Source organism: Bombina bombina, chromosome 5, assembly GCF_027579735.1.
Source record: "Bombina bombina isolate aBomBom1 chromosome 5, aBomBom1.pri, whole genome shotgun sequence".
NCBI lineage: Eukaryota > Metazoa > Chordata > Amphibia > Anura > Bombinatoridae > Bombina > Bombina bombina.
The window spans coordinates 189,903,172-189,923,448 of NC_069503.1; the positions used below are offsets into that span (position 1 = coordinate 189,903,172).

A 20,277-nucleotide genomic window follows, 5' to 3' on the forward strand; every position below is an offset into this window, starting at 1 on the left:
GCACATTTGATTCTTGTCTGCTGATATCTGTGAAGGATTTACTCACAAGGCATCGGATCTAGAAGGAGGAAGCATGTTGGGGAAGAGGATGCATTGGTTTGCAGAACTGAAAATGTAATATCTGCAAAGGGAAGGGAAAGGAGGAAAAGAGAGAGATCTAGAGAGATACATAAAGCACCTACAATCCCTGAGCGCCCTGTCAGTGAGAATTTGAATGTCTAGCTGACTGGATCAAGAGGGAGCAGAAAGGGTTAAAGACAGGAAGAAAATTGGAATTACAGCATGGAAGAAAATGACCAGAATAACAGGGATGTGGAGCAGCATCAACAGCAGGAGTCTGGGAATGAGTCTAACAGGGGGATCCTGCCCATTCTCCAGGCTCCTGCAATCCACCAACCTCATCACAGGATCACTAACTTTTTTATTGATAACATCCTACGGCCGGAGTTTGGGAGGAGGAAAGAAGGGACTGTAAGGCAAAGGGATGAGCTCATCTTCACGGCCAGGGACAGCTTGCCTAGCTCTGGGGTAGAGTCTGGTCAGAACAGAGCTAATGTCACTGATGGAGAAGGGGGATCCAAAGCCATCACTGTTACAGTGGATAAGAAAGCAGAGGTGGAAGGTACTTTGAAGCCCAGAGCTTTAAGTGCAGACCATTCACTGAGCTCAGACTCCGATAGTTCCCAAGCCAGCTCCAATACCAACAAACAACCAATGCTATGGCCAGCATGGGTCTACTGCACTAGGTACTCTGACCGACCATCTTCAGGTAGGTTATTGGCAAACCAACTAATGTTCCTGGCTTGTATCCTCTGTTATATTCCCAGATACATCACACGGTGATAGCCTCATTCTAGCAACTAATGAGTTAAAACCATATTAATCCTGAGTAGAACAAAATAAAAATCATCGGTTTACTTTTACGCATGGGGCAGTGAGTGTAACTCAGTTAACATTCAAATTGTAATTTCTAAAGATGAAATAGTTGTATTAATGTGATCTGTCTCACAAACCTAAAACTAGTAATAAAGGATTCACCGATTTATTTCTATCAGTTAGGATCATCTCTTGCTCCCTGTGTCTATGCGTGAGATTTTAGGTGGATTTATATTCACAATTAGAGAGGGGGGAAAACGCAAACAAAAATATCTTAATTATTTAACAAAATTTGGGCAAATTATGGGAATCTACGGGTTTTTTGTGGTTTTTATTTGAGGCTTTTATTATGCATATATAAATAATTATTTTAGCAAATACAAATAATTTGGGAAAACCTTTTTTATCTGTAAAGTCTCAAGTGCTTTGCTGAAGAGTATTTTCCTATGTCAAAAATAACTACAACCACCTTATGTAAAATAAGAACGACAGATAGATAGATAGATAGATAGATAGATAGATAGATAGATAGATAGATAGATAGATAGATAGATAGATGATAGATAGATAGATTAGATAGATGATAGATAGATGATAGATGATAGATGATAGAAAGGTAGGTTGGTTTATATGTTAAAGTTGTCGATTTCAGAGATCAGATGTTAAAATAACAATACAATATTATAAAAAAAATAGAGTTGTATTTGGAGGAGACTCTAGAAATTTTCATTTTAAAAATGCATTGTTATTCAAGTAAATTGTATTACTACTTATTAACACACACACACACACACACACATATATATATATATTCGCACTATTGTTAATATGTAATTATCATATTTGCTTGCAAAATCAAACAAAAAAAACCATTTTAAAATAAACCAGTTAAGATGAGATAATAGTAAAAAATTACATGAAAAATATTGAATATATATATGTATCAGTAGCTAAATAACCAAACAATATAATACAACGTGTAACTGTGCGCACCTTTTGTTTGATAGTTTTAGTCGCACTTTGTGTTTTCTTTTATTACTGATGTGTTTTGAAAACAGAGCAAACAGAAGCGAACAGAAACAAACAGACAACGTTTACAAAAAATATAATATAATAAAGCAACTCAAAATAAATTGCAATGAATTGAAAAGATATTGTCAGTGTTTGTAAGGTGATTTCAAACTTGGTGATTTTTGTATCCGTTAGAGGTGAAGAAAAAACCCGTTGCAAACAGTTCCCCCCATTGACATTACCAATGGGATATTCTAAAAATTATTCATAAATACAACGCAATCTTTAACTAATTGCAAACTAGATTGATATTGTAGGACTCATCTGTCTGCCTTCCTGTCTGTCTGTCTTTTAGTATATATATATATATATGTATCTATTTATTTATTTATCTATCTATAATCTATCTTTCTTCTTATCTATCATCAATCCATCTATCTATCATGATTTTTATGGTGTACAGTTGTATGAGTTCAGACTATTGCTATTGTGCAATAAAACAGGATTTATTATCAGATGGTTTGAATGGCCCTTTGAATGTACATGCATTGTGTGTATGATGGTGGTTCATGCAAGTGCCCCTTTTCCAATGAAAATGCTGAATCCAGGCCCACGTGTCCCTGCATTTTGAAATGTAGGTGAAGAAGCCTAGATTGATGGCAAGGTTGTAGTAAAAGCACGTGCATGGATGTGTGTGTAAAAACGCAGAATGGATTCAGTAGGGAGACAGCAGAAGCTGAGTGGGGAGACACTCTGTATAGTATGCAGGCTGCGTCTTATACACACACGCGTGATTATATGCACTGAGGGAAGGTGGAAATCTACTGGAAATACAAAGTGGGGTGGTTTAAGGCGAATAATGCAAGCCAAGCATTTGTGACTACAGCTGTTTAGTATTGGAGAAGAGATCAGTATATAAGACCTATTAAAGGGAAAGGACAAAGTATGTTTCTACACACACATACTATACACTTACACCCATATATATACACATTCATACATAGTCACGCACACATGCAATTATTACACCTATACACACAGTCACACGTGCCCATATATAAATATAGCTTGGTTAGATAGTACATAGTTACATTTATGTATATATGTGTGTGTGTGCTTGTATAATTGTATATATGTGTGTGACTGTGTGTGCTTGTATAATTGTATATATGTGTGTTTATGTATATATATATATATATATATATATATATATATATATATATATATATATATATATATATATATATATATATATATATATATATATATATATATATATATATAAGACATTTATTTCTAAATAGAACAATTGAAAATAGATATGGGAAACAGACTAGTAAAAAGAGCTTAGTGTGAGTTGAATGAATACGGATAAAAGAAGCAGGACTGCAGGAGAGAATTTAGCCAGCCAGGGAAATGGTGGGAGAGATATGTCTCTGGCATTGATCTAGAGTCCCAGGCGATCAATACATGCCAGCTTCTCCCCTGCTCTGCAAGCAATGCCCGGACTGGTGGTAGTTTCTGCATTTTAGAGCTTGATCAAAATGAGATTAAAGAAATCTCTCAACAAAATAAATTACTACTTTCTCACTATATAAATATATATTATACCCCCATAATAAAGTGTTTTTTTTATATATATATATATATATATATATATATATATATATATATATATATATATATATATATATATATATATATATATATATATATATAAATCATATCCTCTACAGATGCAGCAAGCAAGCACATTTTACATAGTCTTTCATTATTAAACATATACCACAGACAACGTGATGCAAATAATTAGTTGAGTTGAATGACTAATATATGTGTTGTGTTAATATTTCAAGTGCAGAGGGTGAATCTAGAAGGAAGGCAGAGGCCTCACTACTGTATCTAATTTTCATTGAGTCCGCCTGTCAGGGTTTAAGAAGGAAAATTATAAATGGGGTGAATTTTAATATCCATACCCTGGGGTTTTTGTATATTTACCCCTTAATGAGAATGTTCAACAACTTTCTATCACACATAATATAATTGTAAAAATATATTTATCGTATATCTATTTTACTTAATGTTACCAATTATTGTAGAATTAATAGTTATAAAAAAGCTAATGTTCATGATAATTAATCAGAATATCAACTTAAGATAAAATAGGAAGGACTATATGAGTAAATGATATCCTAAATAAAGGTTTAAATAGAGTTGTAGATTTATATATATAAATAAATATATATATATATATATATATATATATATATATATATATATATATATATATATATATATATATATATATGTGTGTGTGTGTGTGTGTGTGTGTGTGTGTGTGTGTGTGTGCTGTATATAGTTTTGTGTATATAGCTAGATAGATAGATAATAGATATATAGATGATATATAGATGATAGATGGATAGATTATAGATAGATAGATAGATAGATAGATAGATGATAGATAGATAGATAGATGATAGATAGATAGATAGATAGATAGATAGATAGATAGATAGATAGATAGATAGATAGATAGATAGATAGATAATGGATAGATAGATAGATGGATAGATAGATAGATAGATAGATAGATAGATAGATAGATAGATAGATAGATATTGGAATATGCAATTGTTTTTGATATATCTAATGATTTCCATAATTGTGGTAAATTGAATCGTCCTCTCATTATTTGTATTATTTTATTTCCCTATGGGCCTTAGGTCCAAGATCTCGTAAACCAAAGAAGAAAAATATGAGCAAAGAGGACAAGAGACCCCGGACAGCATTCACAGCAGAACAACTTCAGAGACTGAAAGCAGAATTTCAGAATAACAGGTATTTGACAGAGCAAAGAAGACAAAGTTTGGCTCAGGAACTGAATCTGAACGAATCTCAAATTAAAATATGGTTTCAGAATAAGAGGGCTAAGATTAAGAAAGCCACCGGGAACAAAAACTCATTGGCTTTACATTTGATGGCTCAAGGACTCTACAACCACTCTACCACTTCAAAGGACGGCAAATCAGACAGCGATTAGAAGCGGTACAGTAATGCAAAGTCTTACAATGCAATAATTTAAACGAGAAAAATGGGGCCAGTGTACCAAGTTATACCAGCATTACGCTTAAAAATGTGCGAATTGGGGGAAATCCGCAATATTTATGTAAACATAATTTACAGGCAAACTGTTAAAAAAAAAATCCAAAATGCCAGATTCTAAACATTTTTTTTTTGTTTTTTTATATTTTTAATTTTAGAGTCTATCTTTTCCCAATGTTTTTTTATTTTTTTTGGCTTTATTTTGTGCTAAGCGATGTATGGATGTTGGACATTGAGACAGTGTAAAAAATAAGATTACAAATAAAAAAAAACTTAACTTGCTAAAGTCCAAAGATATAATTGCTGCATTTCGCACTACTGTGAATGTAATAAATAGCTAATATTTGTTCTATGTTTTTTTTATATTATTTCTTTGTGTTACCTTAAAATACAAAGCAGGAACGATGTTTTATTGCATTGTATCAAAAATGTAATTTACTCCTTTTTTTAAAAAAAATGTTTTATAGTTGTCAAAAGAGTTGCAGAATATGATTTATTTATACGATGAGGGTTGATATATAGTTTTGCACTTAGCCTATTTTTATTTTGCTGTCCGGGAAATAACTAAGCACCAGAAATAAGGGGTTAATAACCAATTTGGAGCATCTCCATATAGTGCATTGTTTCCCCTAAAAAATCTCCGTTTTGTTTGTATGGCATAGGGCAACCAATGAATGGATTTAATGCTGGATTTCTTAGCAAGTCCCACCCATATTGAGCTATTTCCAGTTATATCCCCAGCTGTATAATTACTGATTTATACAGCAATATAATCTGATGGGATATACAAATAAAACTGATTACCCAACATGGTAAGTGGTTTATCAAATAGTATTTTGTGTAATATTAAATGGCTTGTATTAGAGGTTATTTACTAATAATATAATTCAGGGCACAAAGGTTGATTCCCAAATCATGCAACCAATGTACATTATTATATACACCCAAAATTATATATGTAAATACTGTAGCTATTCTTTATGAATTACAGTATGAATCTCTGTTGAGATAATTGAAGTGCAAATGAGATTTGTGCTGTTAGTATTTAGAGCTCCAGATTGCAGGGAGCCCAGAATAGGCCTAAAGTCTCCCAGGCAAAGCAGCAGGCCAGACTATTACTCATAGGAGGGGGCGTATCAGGGAGGGATCTTATAGCCATGGAAGCTCTAAAAAGCAAAAACACTTTATTTATTTCAGTTTGGAAAATGTGCTGAAACATCATGTATGTCCCCTTTATCTGGTGCCCATTAAAAGTCATATTTTGAAAATATAAAGTAGAAACAAGTAAATATTTCCAATTCAAAAGTGTAAATAAAACATGTTCTCATTTGTATTTTTGTCTCCATCCCTTCTTATTCCATTATAGGTTGTTTTTTTTAAAATGTGCCACAGTGTAAATAAAATATTTCGCATTATAATTCAACTTTTTTTCTGATTTTTATTGACACATATTTAAAACAAATAAAAATAAAGCTGAAAGTTCAGAGAAAATATATCATATTAGTCGATGTGTTAATTAAACACTAATTCAGGACTGGTTATCCATAATGGATGAAGTAGTCAGTTTGCCTTAACTGCATTATACAACAACCTTGTTCTCAAAGCTATCTACATTCATATGAGCAAACCCATAGTCACGTGTGCGCTTTTATTCTGATAGTGTTAGGGTCAAATATGATGCATTATTAGGAAAATATGGATAGTGTTATCAATTTGTGTCAGATTCACTATCAGGTATTTCTATGCCTTTACACTTTTCTTGAATGTTTCTGTTTACTGAGATGTTCATACTCTTGTACAGATTTTCTCACACCATTGTGTTCTAAATCTTCAAATGCATAAATAAAACATTTTATGTCCTCACTGTGTTTCATTATGGGTCTCATAGCTGTTTTTTTCCCTTGCTTATGAATTTAACAATGCGGTTAAAGGCTGTATGGATGGTTTAAAACTATATTCCAATAAAATATATTTTAAAACAATTAGGCAAATATAAAAATATGTCTATATACCAGAAATTAATTCAGACCTTTAAATTTAATAGCAGGGCATTTCAACGTTAATGGTAGAAATTTATATAAACGATAACTATATACATTTATATATATATATATATATATATATATATATATATATATATATATATATATATATATATATATATATATATATATATAAACCATACAGATAAATATATTTGTCATATGCAATGTGTTATATATTATTGGCTTTATTATTTACCTATACCAAGCTAATTAATTGGCTTGATAGATAAAAAATAAAATAACAACATTGGCAAATCCACAGCTCACGTACTGCAAATGATAGTCAAATTATTTGGAACATGGGGAGACATTATTAATTGTGATTTTGTGATTTTTAAGGGGGAAAAATGAGCAGAAGAAATGAACAGCGGGTGATTGTGCAACATATCAGTAATAAACAAAAATGACTGTTCCCAGAAGTGGCTTTATAGCATTTAAAGTGCAGAAGGGGTTAATTAAGCATGTTGCGGTAGAACATTGCTAGTATGCACATCCATAGCTAATTAAAATGTAAGCTTGACAGAAGAGGTGACCCGGTATAAGTCAATGAGTCATAATCAATAGTAAGTTCACACGTTTGTGTTTATCTACCTCAAATGCTTCTGATTAAATATCACAGACAGAATGGAAACAGCTAGATGTGAGTGTTCACCTGCAATAGACCTAGCAATGGGACAAACCTATTACACCTCTATCAGAGGCACTAAAGTTCTTACTAACTATAGATCATCCCTTGCTCCATAGCTGGGAAATGCAGAAGTGATTTAAGGTTTCCCTTTAAATTGTTTTTCAATCTTCTTAAAACTCCATCAAGCTGATGAGATCATTTCAGTTTCACTCCTTCTTCAAAGCTTTTATAGAGGGTTGCGTTTTTACAATTAAATTAAAGCTTTCTGTTACCTAAACCTACTGGATGAGTTTGTTGGATTGTGTGTGTGTGTCAATTTAACGTTAACATCATAAAAATATTTTTAGAGTTTACAGCTCTGAATTGTTTGTATACAAATAGTTCTGTACTGTTTCATACATTTTTATCATTTCTTATTAGCTGGGGTTTTTTCTGTCTATTGTTTTGGGTCCTTATCATTTTCCTGTTCATAAAGCCATACATATCACAACAATAAAATAAGTCATTGAAAGAAGCAACATTTTCAGTTCTATTTTTCTAAATTGTTCTGTTTATATAAATAATTGCTCGATATATGAATGCAGTGCCTTTTCTGCAAATAGACTACGATAGATAGATAGATAGATAGATAGATAGATAGATAGATAGATAGATAAATTTAATAGCATTGGCATATATTTTTGCAACTGATTTATTAATGTGTTTGTTTTTATGAATATCATTTGTATTCAATTCACTGTTCATATAGTCATAGAGGTCAAGTCACAGTAACATTAAACTTACTCTAAAAAGTTATGTAAATTAATAGTTGTTAGATATAATAATTTAATTTCAGTTTGCTTAGGGTTGTGTATTTATTGTATTCTTCATATTTTAAAGTCGTAACAATTTTCATAAAATGTAAATTAAAGTGTATTAAAAAAGTTACATAGATATAGATTTTTTTTATTGCTATTGTATTTTAATAGGGATGGCTTGAAAATGCATTTAGAAATAAAAAATAGTTACATTAAAAAATAGATCCATAATAGAGAATGGATATTGAGTTCAACAACCCAACGCAGTGAGACTTTTAAAGAATATTTGGAGTATGGATTAGATAGCAAGAATGGGGGTTGTTCTTTCTAAGTCAATATTTTTATCCTCTCTTGTCAATCCGCTGGTTTAGAGCAAAAGCAGATCTCTAACAAATACTTTTTTGACAACTATAAGATAAGATGAATTTGTGTAATATTGTGCTGCTGACATCATTTTCTGAAACATTTTTTTTTTAAATCAATATTTACTATTATCACTAAATTTGTGTTTCTTTGCTGGGATACTATTTTTTGACAGATTAGCACTTTTCTCGTGTGTTTCCAGTCTAGGTAAAATGTAATATTCCCCATATGCTTTCATACAAACTGACTTTACTTTAATGGACTTAAATAAACAATTATATTGACATCACCACCAGAAACATATTAAAGATTTGTCGTTTACTTACAGCATCTTAAAAAAGAGCCCACATCCAGTCCTAATTTGCACCTTCAGTTTGATCACAGGTATCACAAACTCTGTTTTTAAAAAGTCTCCATACTTTGAATTTACAGTACTACTTATATGGTGGACCAAGATAGAGCGGTCAAATACAATTGCAAGCCCCCAACAACTCAATGTCAGAATTATTTTTATGATTTTAGTTATTTGAAAGTCACTTACTACATTTCATGGTTTCTTTCCAAATATAATCTCAATGTTTTGAATGCTGGATGGCTATATAAAGCAATACACGTTAGAGATGAAAGAAAGAAACCTTGAACCACATACATCTTTAGGCGATTGAGAATGGCATATAAGATATATGGAATTCTAAACATACGCATTTTACTCAAGTAATTTCCAAGAAATAACTACAGTAATAGATAAACTGCTCAAGCTAGTGTAAAATAATCTCTAACAACCCCTCCAGTATTTCCAAGCTTTACACTTCCGCTATTCCAGGGTTGTCCAAGATTTATCCAGGAGCCTTGGAGGTTGATCAGATTTTTGGAGTATCTCTGTGAAAAAAAACATCTTAATGTCTGAGCAATAAACTACCTCACCTGTGTTCTCACAGTTTGATCTGCCTATGCCCCAAAATGATAAACGTTGGGCAACAGATTCCAGCTCACATGCTATTATATCTCGACCAACTACAAATACTTATGATCCATTCAAACTTTAGTGAATGGAATAAAATTGGGTGGAAAACACTTAATTGGAGGGGCTGAAAGACTTATAGAGAGGCTGTAAAAACACTATTACTGAATCTACCCCATTATAGACAAAATAAGGTAGGTATTAATATTACACCAGCTTTCTACATGATGTAGGCACAGTGACACTCCTTGTTGTCTTCTTTATACTATGGAGGAGCTGTACACTCAAGTTAAACAAACACCTCAAAAAGGTGAAAAAAATATTTAAACCCTATAATTGAAATTATAACAACAACAATAATAATAATAATAATAATAATAATAATCAGCTTAAATATGTGCAATTGTTAATAGTTGTCTATTGTAAAACTGTGTATATCAACGCAACAGTATGTATAACATTGTGTTACCTGTCAAAATCATATATAAGAAGAAAAAAAAAAGTGGAAAAACAGTGGAAAATTACAGACAATGGAGGTTGTCTGAAAAAAGCATTTCCCAGCATTGACCTGCTCTGAAATGCTTAAGCAGCTGATCTGCATTTCTATTCTGCCCAGCTTGTATGTGGAAGTAACGCCCAACGGTCACTGACTTGATGAGTTTACAGAGAATAGGGTGAGTCTCACAGACACTCACTATAAGTATGAATGGAGTCTGCGGCCGGGAGACTGGGGTGAAGGTCAAAGCCTCTGTGACAGCTGCAGGTGGCTCATTTCCTCACTTCCTAAATAGATCCAGCACCTCTGAAATCAAATCATACCCAAGGATCATGAATTGACAGTCGAAGTTGACAGTCCTATTCTATCATTTGCATTGCCAATTCTATGTGGAATCTGAAAAGACCCCTTCAAATTCCTTCCAAACTCAAGTTTCCAATGAGGGAACAAGCAGGGTATGAATACTGCAAGTCCTGCTCTTATTTTACAAGACAAAAACCTGAGCAATGACTAAGAATTAATGAGTAAAATAATTTCATTGAATACACACCTGGTCTTTTTTTTAATAATTGTTTACAATACTGAGATTCTAGCTTTATGTACACAGGAAACTCAAATACACAAGATATAATAATAATACATTATTATTATTATTATTATTATTATTATTATTAATAATAATAATAATACAATTATTTTGCAAACAGCAAGAATATTTTATAAATTACTGGGAAACAAATTGTCTTAGGCCAGCAGCTATGTACTGAAAAATACATTATAATAATTATTTATTTATTTATTTATTTACTTCCAGGCATATTATTATTATTATTATTATTATTATTATTATTATTATTATTATTATTATTATTTTATTATTATTATTATTATTATTAATTTTTATTATTATTATTATTATATAGAATAATCTTTTCTTTTTTAATAATTAATTATTCACTGTTTTCAATAACACAATACTTTAAAAAAAATAGTTTTTAATTATTTTATTTTTTTGGATAAAACCATACCATTGCTGCAACATCTACAATTATTTGTTCTAAAAATATAGTAGTTTATTAATTGACACCTTTGTCATTACAATATTTAAGTATAAAAGTTTGTATTTTTCACTAACAAAATGTATATATGTTAGTGATATTAGCTCTGGTTTAAAAAAAAAAAAAAAAAAAAAGTATGCATTGTCCAATTACTTTCTTGCTTTCCTGTCCCATCCCCCACAATAGTATTTTCATCTATAGTTTTTAAATGCTTCCTCGTCTAACCTGAATATGCAATGAAGCTGCAGAGCTTTGTGGCGGAAATATAATTAAAGTGGTGAAAGATATAAACGATGAAGAATAGGAATGACATCAGCCTGATTTCACACTTGGCACTCGGATGGCCGGGCCCAAGCAGTGCTCTTGCCATGCAACACAGATCAAAGTGCACTGCCACTCCTAAAAAGGCATAGGGGATTTAAGTATGCTAATCCCCAGGACAAATATATTTTAATCTTGTTAAAATACAAGTTAATGCTGCAGCTCAGTAGCTGAACTTTGTCAGACAGTAGAGATCCAGTTTCACTGTAACTGCATAAGGTAAGTCATCCTTTCTCATCATACAAAAGACCAACTCAAAATGCACTCCTGTATGTATGTCTTTGAATATTCCATACAGGAAGTTTGTCTTACATATTTTAGTTGAGCAAAAAGCATGTGACAAATTTACATCAGCCTCAGGAGCATGGCTGTTTTAATATATACATACCATTTACATATTTATACCCTTATCTGATTGTAGTTCCTCATAATACCTCCAGATGACCAACAGAAAGATGACAGATTGATTTATAGATATATAGATAGGCAGACAGAAAAAAAGCTAGTTAGATATAATAGATAGACTATAGATAGATAGATAGATAGATAGATAGATAGATAGATAATAGATATATGATAGATAGATAGATAGATAGATAGATAGATGGATAGATAGATTAGATAGATAGATAGATAGATAGATAGATAGATAGATAGATAGATAGATAGATAGAACAATAAAACTCTTCCTAGAGCAAGGGGTGATAAACTTATATGAAACCTGGGAAACCAGCCATAAGCTTCTTAAAAAAGGAAAATACTTTATATATACAAACACACTGACTTATGATAAATTCTTTGAATAAGATAACTAGGAGAAAAATCACCAAATTGTCTATTTTTAAAAAGCAAGTCAGTCTTAAAGTCATGCTTTTGCAGTCAACTTGCATATGATGCATAGTTTCCATTTATGTGGTAAAATTTGGAAACTGGTGATAAAACATTTATCTCTATGTCTATGTAGATTTTTTATGTTACCTCCAGTTCCCAAACGTTACCATCTCAATGGAAACAAGGCCTACGTTGGTTCAAGTCAGCAGAAGTAAGACAAGTCAGCTTCCTCCAAAGCACTATTGTGGTTGAACATCCAAAAATTGTTATTACTCACATTTCATAATATCTCAATACTTGTATTATCAAAAAACTAATAATTGTACTCTTTGTCTGAAATTTCAATTATTTAACCCCCCCCCCAAAAAAAATGATAATAACAATAATAATAGTTCCCCTCCTCTCTATCCTTGTCATCTCATCTAAGGATCCTACCATATTTTAAGTAAGACTAAGTCTATATTTCTAAATGGAAATATAATGATATCTTGTTTTTCCTTAGAAAGTGATTTGATAAAAATTGACCATTTTGCAAATAAAGACCACACTTGTGGTTCTAGGTTAGTGTCTGTGTCTCTTTGTTCAATAATACACTTTTTAACGAAGCTCATTATTTCTGAAAGTTTAGGTACTATATTATCTTTCCATTTGTGGAAAATGAGACTTCTTATACACAGAATAAAAGAGTTGATGAGTTTATTATTGGGCAGGTCTATACTATAGGGGAGGAGAAGGATTACATTATGCTTGGAAAAAGTAAAAGGAGATAACTTTAAAACCGTATTAATCCAATATTCTACCTTAAGCCATAATTGTTTTATCTTGGGGCATTCCCATAACATGTGCATTAAATCATCTCCTAATAATTGACATTTAGGGCACTTATTAAAGTCTAGATTGTACCACTTGTGTCCCCTGTACGGAGTATAATAGGTCATGTGCAAAAGTTTAAGATATGACTCTCTCCAGGAAGCCAATAGTGGGGATTGATGCACCCTATTGATAGAGTGTTTTATATTATGAATATGAAGATTTACAAGCAGAGGTTGCCACTTATTAAAAATATAGACTAAGTTTTTATCTCCTCTACTTTCAAGTAAAGTTCTATACCAAGGAGAGATGGAAAAAAGTAAATTTTGAACTAATTTAACCCATGAGTCTAATTTTACCCATGTCCAGTTCCACCCATGCAGGGTAACAATATTAGGAATCTAATGTCTTATCTGAAGATAAGCAAAACAGTCCTTATTATCTAAAAGATACTATTCTTTTAAGTCAGAGAAAGTTTGAACTGTTTTTAAATTGAAATCTACAAAGTGTGTTAAAGGGACATTATACACTCATTTTTTCTTTGCATAAATGTTTTGTAGATAATCTATTTATATAGCCCATAAAGTTTTTTTTTTTAAATTAATGTATAGTTTTGCTTATTTTTAAATAACATTGCTCTGATTTTCAGACTCCTAACCAAGCCCCAAAGTTTTATGTGAATACGCTCGACTACCTACTCCAGCTTGCTCCTGTTTGTGTAAAGGGTCTTTTCATATGCAAAAGAAGGGGGAGTGTCTTATTTGTCACTTGCAGTGGGCTTTCCAGCTACCTTTTCAACAGAGCCAAACTGACAGCTTCTAAGTAAGTTTTTAAACAGTTTTATACTGGATTTTTATATCAGTATCTGTGCATATTATTCTTTATAGTAGTGTCTATTACATGCAGTTATATGAAAATGAGTGTATACTGTCCCTTTAACTTAAAGAGCTCCAAACAGGCCCATTTATGAAACACTTCCGTGTAGATTCCAGGGGTAAATTCAGGGTTTCCCATAGTGATCTGATGATTAGAAATTGCATGGGTAAGACCTATTTTAGTACATATCTTCTGCCAGGCTAAGAGTAAATTGAATATCGAGCTTACATTTTTAACTGATCTAGGAATAATTTTAAGATTACAACAATGAATAGCTATAGTAGAGTATGGGTATAAAACATTCTCTTCAAGTTCTAATTGTAAAAAATATATGTAGTTTGGCAACGAGCCCTCCGAGACGTAAAAATAGCAGTCCGCTGTTCAAATCTATTTGAGTTGTATATAAAACTAGTCTTGCGTTGGCACTGGGTCCTGACTAGGTTGCATAGGGTATTTCCCCTTAGAAGCGCAGATTGTTGGAGGGGGTGCGGGCAGAGGGGTACCCATCTACATGTGTGGTGGGATTGCCCTAAGTTGAGTGCTTTCTGGAACTCTGTCGCGGATCTGCTCCGCCAGCTACAACTGTTACAACAGCTAACTGGAGATGTCGCACTCTTTCACCTGGGGCTTCACACACTCCAAAAACCCTCTAGAATCTTATGTATTATCATTTTGCTGGCAGCAAAACTAACCATAGCTAGACAATGGGCTAGGGACTCTCCTTTAACTCTAGCTCCAGTCCTCGAAACACTAGATTATCTACAAAGGATGGAGGAATACTCCCTGAGAGTGGAGGCGCGATCTGACTTCTACACCTCAGTTTGGTGCCCATGGGTCGAATATCAGATACCTAACCCGTGACCGAAAGGTAGTCATTTTAGACCCCCTAAACTTCAGTATCCACCCCTCACCCACGGCCCCCTTATCTATTTACTTCCCCACTCCTCTCTATTCCTTCTCCCGCAATCATCCCTCCTCCTCTCATACATATAAAAAAAAAAAATTTTTTCTTTTCTTCTCTCCCCTATTTTTCTCTCTCTACCTTATGGGACAGTTTATGGTGAAGCTCCTCGGACCTTGCTACCAGTAACATTATTTTGTGTTCATACTACATACAAAATTACTCTTATCTCCCCCCTCCCTCATCACCCTGCAATTCCTGAACTCTGTGAATGATGTCTCACTGGCCACTGGGAGGCAAATACTTTGCTCCCCCTTGTTCGCTTGATGACTTTATTTACATACCCTGAAATTTATATTTGTTCTCATATATCCCCTTTGCTCTTCTCGACAATGACTGTTGAGTTGTTTGACTATTGAATTGCACATTACGCCTTATGACCTTATTATTCTCTCGGAGGTCTTGATCCCACAGTAGGATCTATCAGACATAGAGGTCAATGTGAATACTATAGGAATAAAATTAGGTGATTCAGACTGCTCACACATATCAGTCTGTTGTCTAAAGTACTCTGTGTATTCTCTCATTATAATGTAAACTCTGTTTGTACCTGTAAATGCACTACCTGTGATCTGATATGTATTGTTCTGTTACTGTTTACCACCTCAATAAAAACTAAATTTATAAAAAAAAAAAAATAGTTTCAATTCCTGAGCCAACCTATAACAAATTTTGCCAGAGAAATTAAGTTATATAATTCCAAGTCGGGGAGTGTCAGACTACCATGTTCTTTTCCCAGAAATAATATTTTCAGGGCAATTCTAGGTCTTTTCCCTTGCCATATAAAATATGAAAGGGAAGAGTAAAAGTTACGAAGAGCTTTTTTGTGCATTAAGGGAACATTCTGAATTACATAAAGAATATTGGGGAAAGAAATAATTTTAAATATAGCAACCCTTCCAGAAATATTTTATGGAAAGTTCAAGAAAAAGGCAGCACCACCTTGATATGCAACAAATCCTCTTTATTCTTTGTGTAGGAGAAGGTACAAATGACTACGTTTCGGGTCACATACCCTTAGTCATGTCAATTACACATGTGCATTACAACAACCTTAAATACCTAAACCAGGTGAACTGGCTCCTCCCTTTTAACTATTACATATACTTTTCATTCTGGTTCAATCCAGCTCCCCCTATTGACAGAGGAGTACAACTACTAGACATGATAAAATTAACATCAAATACACACACACATATATATATATATATATATATATATATATATATATATATATATATATATATATATATATATATATATATATATATAATACCGTTCACAATACTGTGTTACCCTCCTTAGGACATCTGCCTGGGTGCAAACATGCAATGGATACTCCTGGATAAACGGATGCACTCTCAGGTCTTTTTTTGAAACAGAAAAAATCTTTAATGGAACGTTTTCAGGGACTTGCTCCCTGTCTTCAGCATGCTGATGACAGGGAGCAAGTCCCTGAAAACGTTCCATTAAAGATTTTTTCTGTTTCAAAAAAAGACCTGAGAGTGCATCCGTTTATCCAGGAGTATATATATATACACACAGATATGTAGCAGGTTAGTCTATCAAATATCAACTAGGGAAAAATATAAACATTTTCGTGCATTACAGAAAAATACCCAAATCAAAATCTCTGTTCATTCCTTTTGGATTTAAAGCATCTAGGGTATAGATCCAGAATAATTCTTTTCTTTTTCACAGCAATTCCCTGTCACCTTCTCTCCTGGGGACAGGGACCCAGTCTATGACCTGGAACCTCAACTGTGAAATATTGTGGCCTGCCTCTATAAAATGGCAAGCCACTGGGGCTTCTATGTCCTTTCTCCTAATGCCAGATTTGTGTTGTACCATTCTATCTCTTACTCTTTGTGTCATTTCGCCAATGTAAATTTTCGCACACGGACACTTAATCAGGTCAGTACACCACAAAGGTGTCATTACATGTAAAGTAGCCATTGATGTTAAACCTTTTACCTGTAATGGGATGTGAAAAACTATAACCCTTAATAACACTATTACAGCTGGAACAGCCTAAACATGGGAAAGTGCCTTTTTTGTGCACTCAAATAGTTAGTAAAATCTTTCTTAAGGCTACCCACATCAGCCCTAACTAACAAATCCCTCAGATTGTATGGGCGTGTGTATGCTGGCATTGGAGGGTCTTGAACAATCTTAATATCAGGATGGCAATTTTTAATGATATGCCAATGTCGTCTAATAATCTTTTGTACCTTGGGACTATTAATATTAAAATCAGAAACAAATATAATTTTCTCTTCCTTACTCTTACTTTCCTTAAGTGTAAGTGCCTTTGTCGTGGAATCCTATTAACATCTTCTATACTTTCTTTAATTAATTTCTCAGGGTAGCCTCTTTGCAAAAAACGTATGCCTTCCTCATGTAGTCTAGTCTCTACTAGTGTGGTATCTTTAACAATTCTCTTTATCCTTAAAAACTGACTCCTAGGTAAAGATTTTTTCAGTGTAGGAGGATGGGCACTAGAGTAATGTAACATGGTGTTACGATCAGTTTCTTTTCGAAAAAGATCTGTAAATAAAGAACCATTCTGTTTATAAACATTTGTGTCCAAAAAATTAACGCTTTCCTCACTATATGTGAGGGTAAACTTAATATACCTAGAGTTCAGATTTAAAGTGTGTACAAATTCTTCCAGGGATCCAATGTTGCCCCACCATATGGCAAATATATTGTCTATGTAGCGCCACCAGGTGGCACCATAGCATAGAAATAATTCATTTTCAAAAACCAAATGTTCCTCATACCAATTCATGTAAAAAATGGCATATGTAGGGGCAACATTGGACCCCATGGCTGTTCCTTGTTTCTGCTTATAATACGTATCCTGAAACAAAAAATAATTACAGAACAAAACTATTTCCAACAGTTCTAATAAAAACTGTTGTTCTTGTAGGGTATATTTATTGCTAGCTGCCAGGGCACTTTTAATCACATCCAAAGCACTGTTGTGAGGGATGGATGTGTAAAGACTAACAACATCAAGGCTGTAGAGGATGCATTTGTCGTAATTCCCTGTTAGTTCCTCAATTTTTATCAAAAAATCTCCAGTGTCTCTAATATATGATGAGGACTGTACAACAAAAGGTCTAAGGACCTTATCAAGATATATAGAAATATTAGAAAAAATGGAATCAGTTCCAGCTACAATTGGGCGACCTGGTGGTTTAGAGAGATTTTTATGAACTTTAGGCAGGGTATAAAATACAGGAACAATATATTGTTCTTTTATAAGAATTTTTTTTGTATCTTGATCTATAATACCATGCCTAAAGCCATTATCAACAGTATTGGTAATAGTTGTCAAAATTTGTTTGGGTGGGTTTGTGCTTAGCTTTTTATATACTTTTGTGTCAGACAACTGAGAACAAATCTCATTAACATAATATTCTTTACTCATTATTATGGCTGCACCACCCTTATCCGCCTGTTTCAAAATGACATCTTTATTTGTTTTTAAACTTTCCAAAGCCTGAGATTGCTGTTTGTTAAAATTGCAATCTTTTTTACTCCCTCTGTTCATTTGCAAAGCACCAGAATGTTCTCTTAAATCTTTAACAACTTTTTTTTACCAGAGAAATAAAAGTTTCAATGCTATGACTATAAACAGCAGGAGTAAATTTACTCTTATTTCTAAGACCCAGTTTTTGATAGATAAATCTTGGAGAACATTATAATTAACTTTAACTGTTGTATCATGTTTGGAAAAAAATGCCTTTAATTTAAGACCTCTGAAAAAATTATACAGATCTTTTTCCAGTTTGAACCAGTCACATGGAGAGTCTTTACAAAAAGAAAACCCTTTAGACAAAACATCTTCTTGTACCTTGGTAAGATCAGTTCCTGAAATATTGATCACACACAGCAGTTGCCCCGGCGGGGTGTTCTTCTCGGCAGTGTAGTATTGCTCATACTTGTTCCTTGTGTAGCTGTGTTTCCTCCCCCTTCTACGACCTTTATGTCGGACTCCCCCAATGAGGAGTCAGAGGTGGTTTCCGAGTTGCTCCCCAATCGGGATGATTTCTGAAATCTACGTCAGTTAGAATTTGACAGTTCTATTAAAGACTAGCAGCTAGATTACGAGTTTTGTCGGTAAGGCTTGCGGTTCCAGGTTATAGACTGGGTCCCTGTCCCCAGGAGAGGAGGTGACAGGGAATTGCTGTTAAAAAGAAAATAATTATTTTGGCTCTATACCCTATATGCTTTAAATCCAAAAGGAATGAACAGAGATTTTGATTTGGGTATTTTTCTTTAATGCACAAAAAATTATATATTTTTCCCTAGTTGATATTTGATAGACTAACCTGCTACATATCTGTGTATATAAATATATATATATATATATATATATATATATATATATATATATATTTATAGCAAAGATGTGCACTCTCACTTATCGCCAACTGCCAGGGTGCTAGTGAAACTTAGATATACGGAACAAAATGCTTGCACTCACTGGTCTTTTTGTGAAAAACTTTTACTTAGAACAAAAACTGTGACGTTTCGAGGACAATATCCCCTTCTTCAGACAACGCGTGCATCAAACAATAGTGACTTTATACAATGTTGCAAACAGACCCCTCCCCCCAATTAGAGCAAAAAAACGCCAAACTAGTAACCATGGTGACCTCTGCGTCACACTGTAAACAAACAAGTGTTAACATATTATTAAGAAGTTATGTATAAGCCACCCTGGCTCCAAAATTAAAAGTGACTGCCCAAGTGGTGTATGGAGGAACTGTGGAATAATAGAAACTGAGGCGGATAGCACACAGAACAGAAAAAGCGGAATGATAGCGTACATTCAATCATTCAACTAACGCTTTCAGCCCCATATCGCTCCAACAAGGGGAGCATTAACTCAGAAAACTAGAAGGTTTAAACACTCACCAGGGGAAACACATCGTTGATCGCTACAGACCCATACCGCTGCAGCACCACACAACGCCGTGTTCAGAAACCCGGAACTAGCCAGGACAATCACGTGGGGAGCAATGAGCCAATCACAGGGATTGTGTACTGCTGCCATGGTGATTGATCGCACCGAGCCATACACAGCAGCAGCGGGACTAGAAGAGATAAACACACTGTCAACAAAG

At 33.4% G+C, this 20,277-nt stretch overlaps 1 protein-coding gene across 1 annotated transcript; it reads left to right on the top strand.

Annotated features, from left to right (window-relative positions):
* The first annotated feature begins 282 nt into the window (after positions 1 to 282).
* Positions 283 to 4,930, top strand: EN2 (engrailed homeobox 2). Its single transcript, XM_053712953.1, has 2 exons — positions 283 to 769; positions 4,614 to 4,930. Exons 1-2 carry the CDS (start codon positions 283 to 285, stop codon positions 4,928 to 4,930), a joined length of 804 nt encoding a protein of 267 aa, XP_053568928.1.
* Positions 4,931 to 20,277: the final 15,347 nt, after the last annotated feature.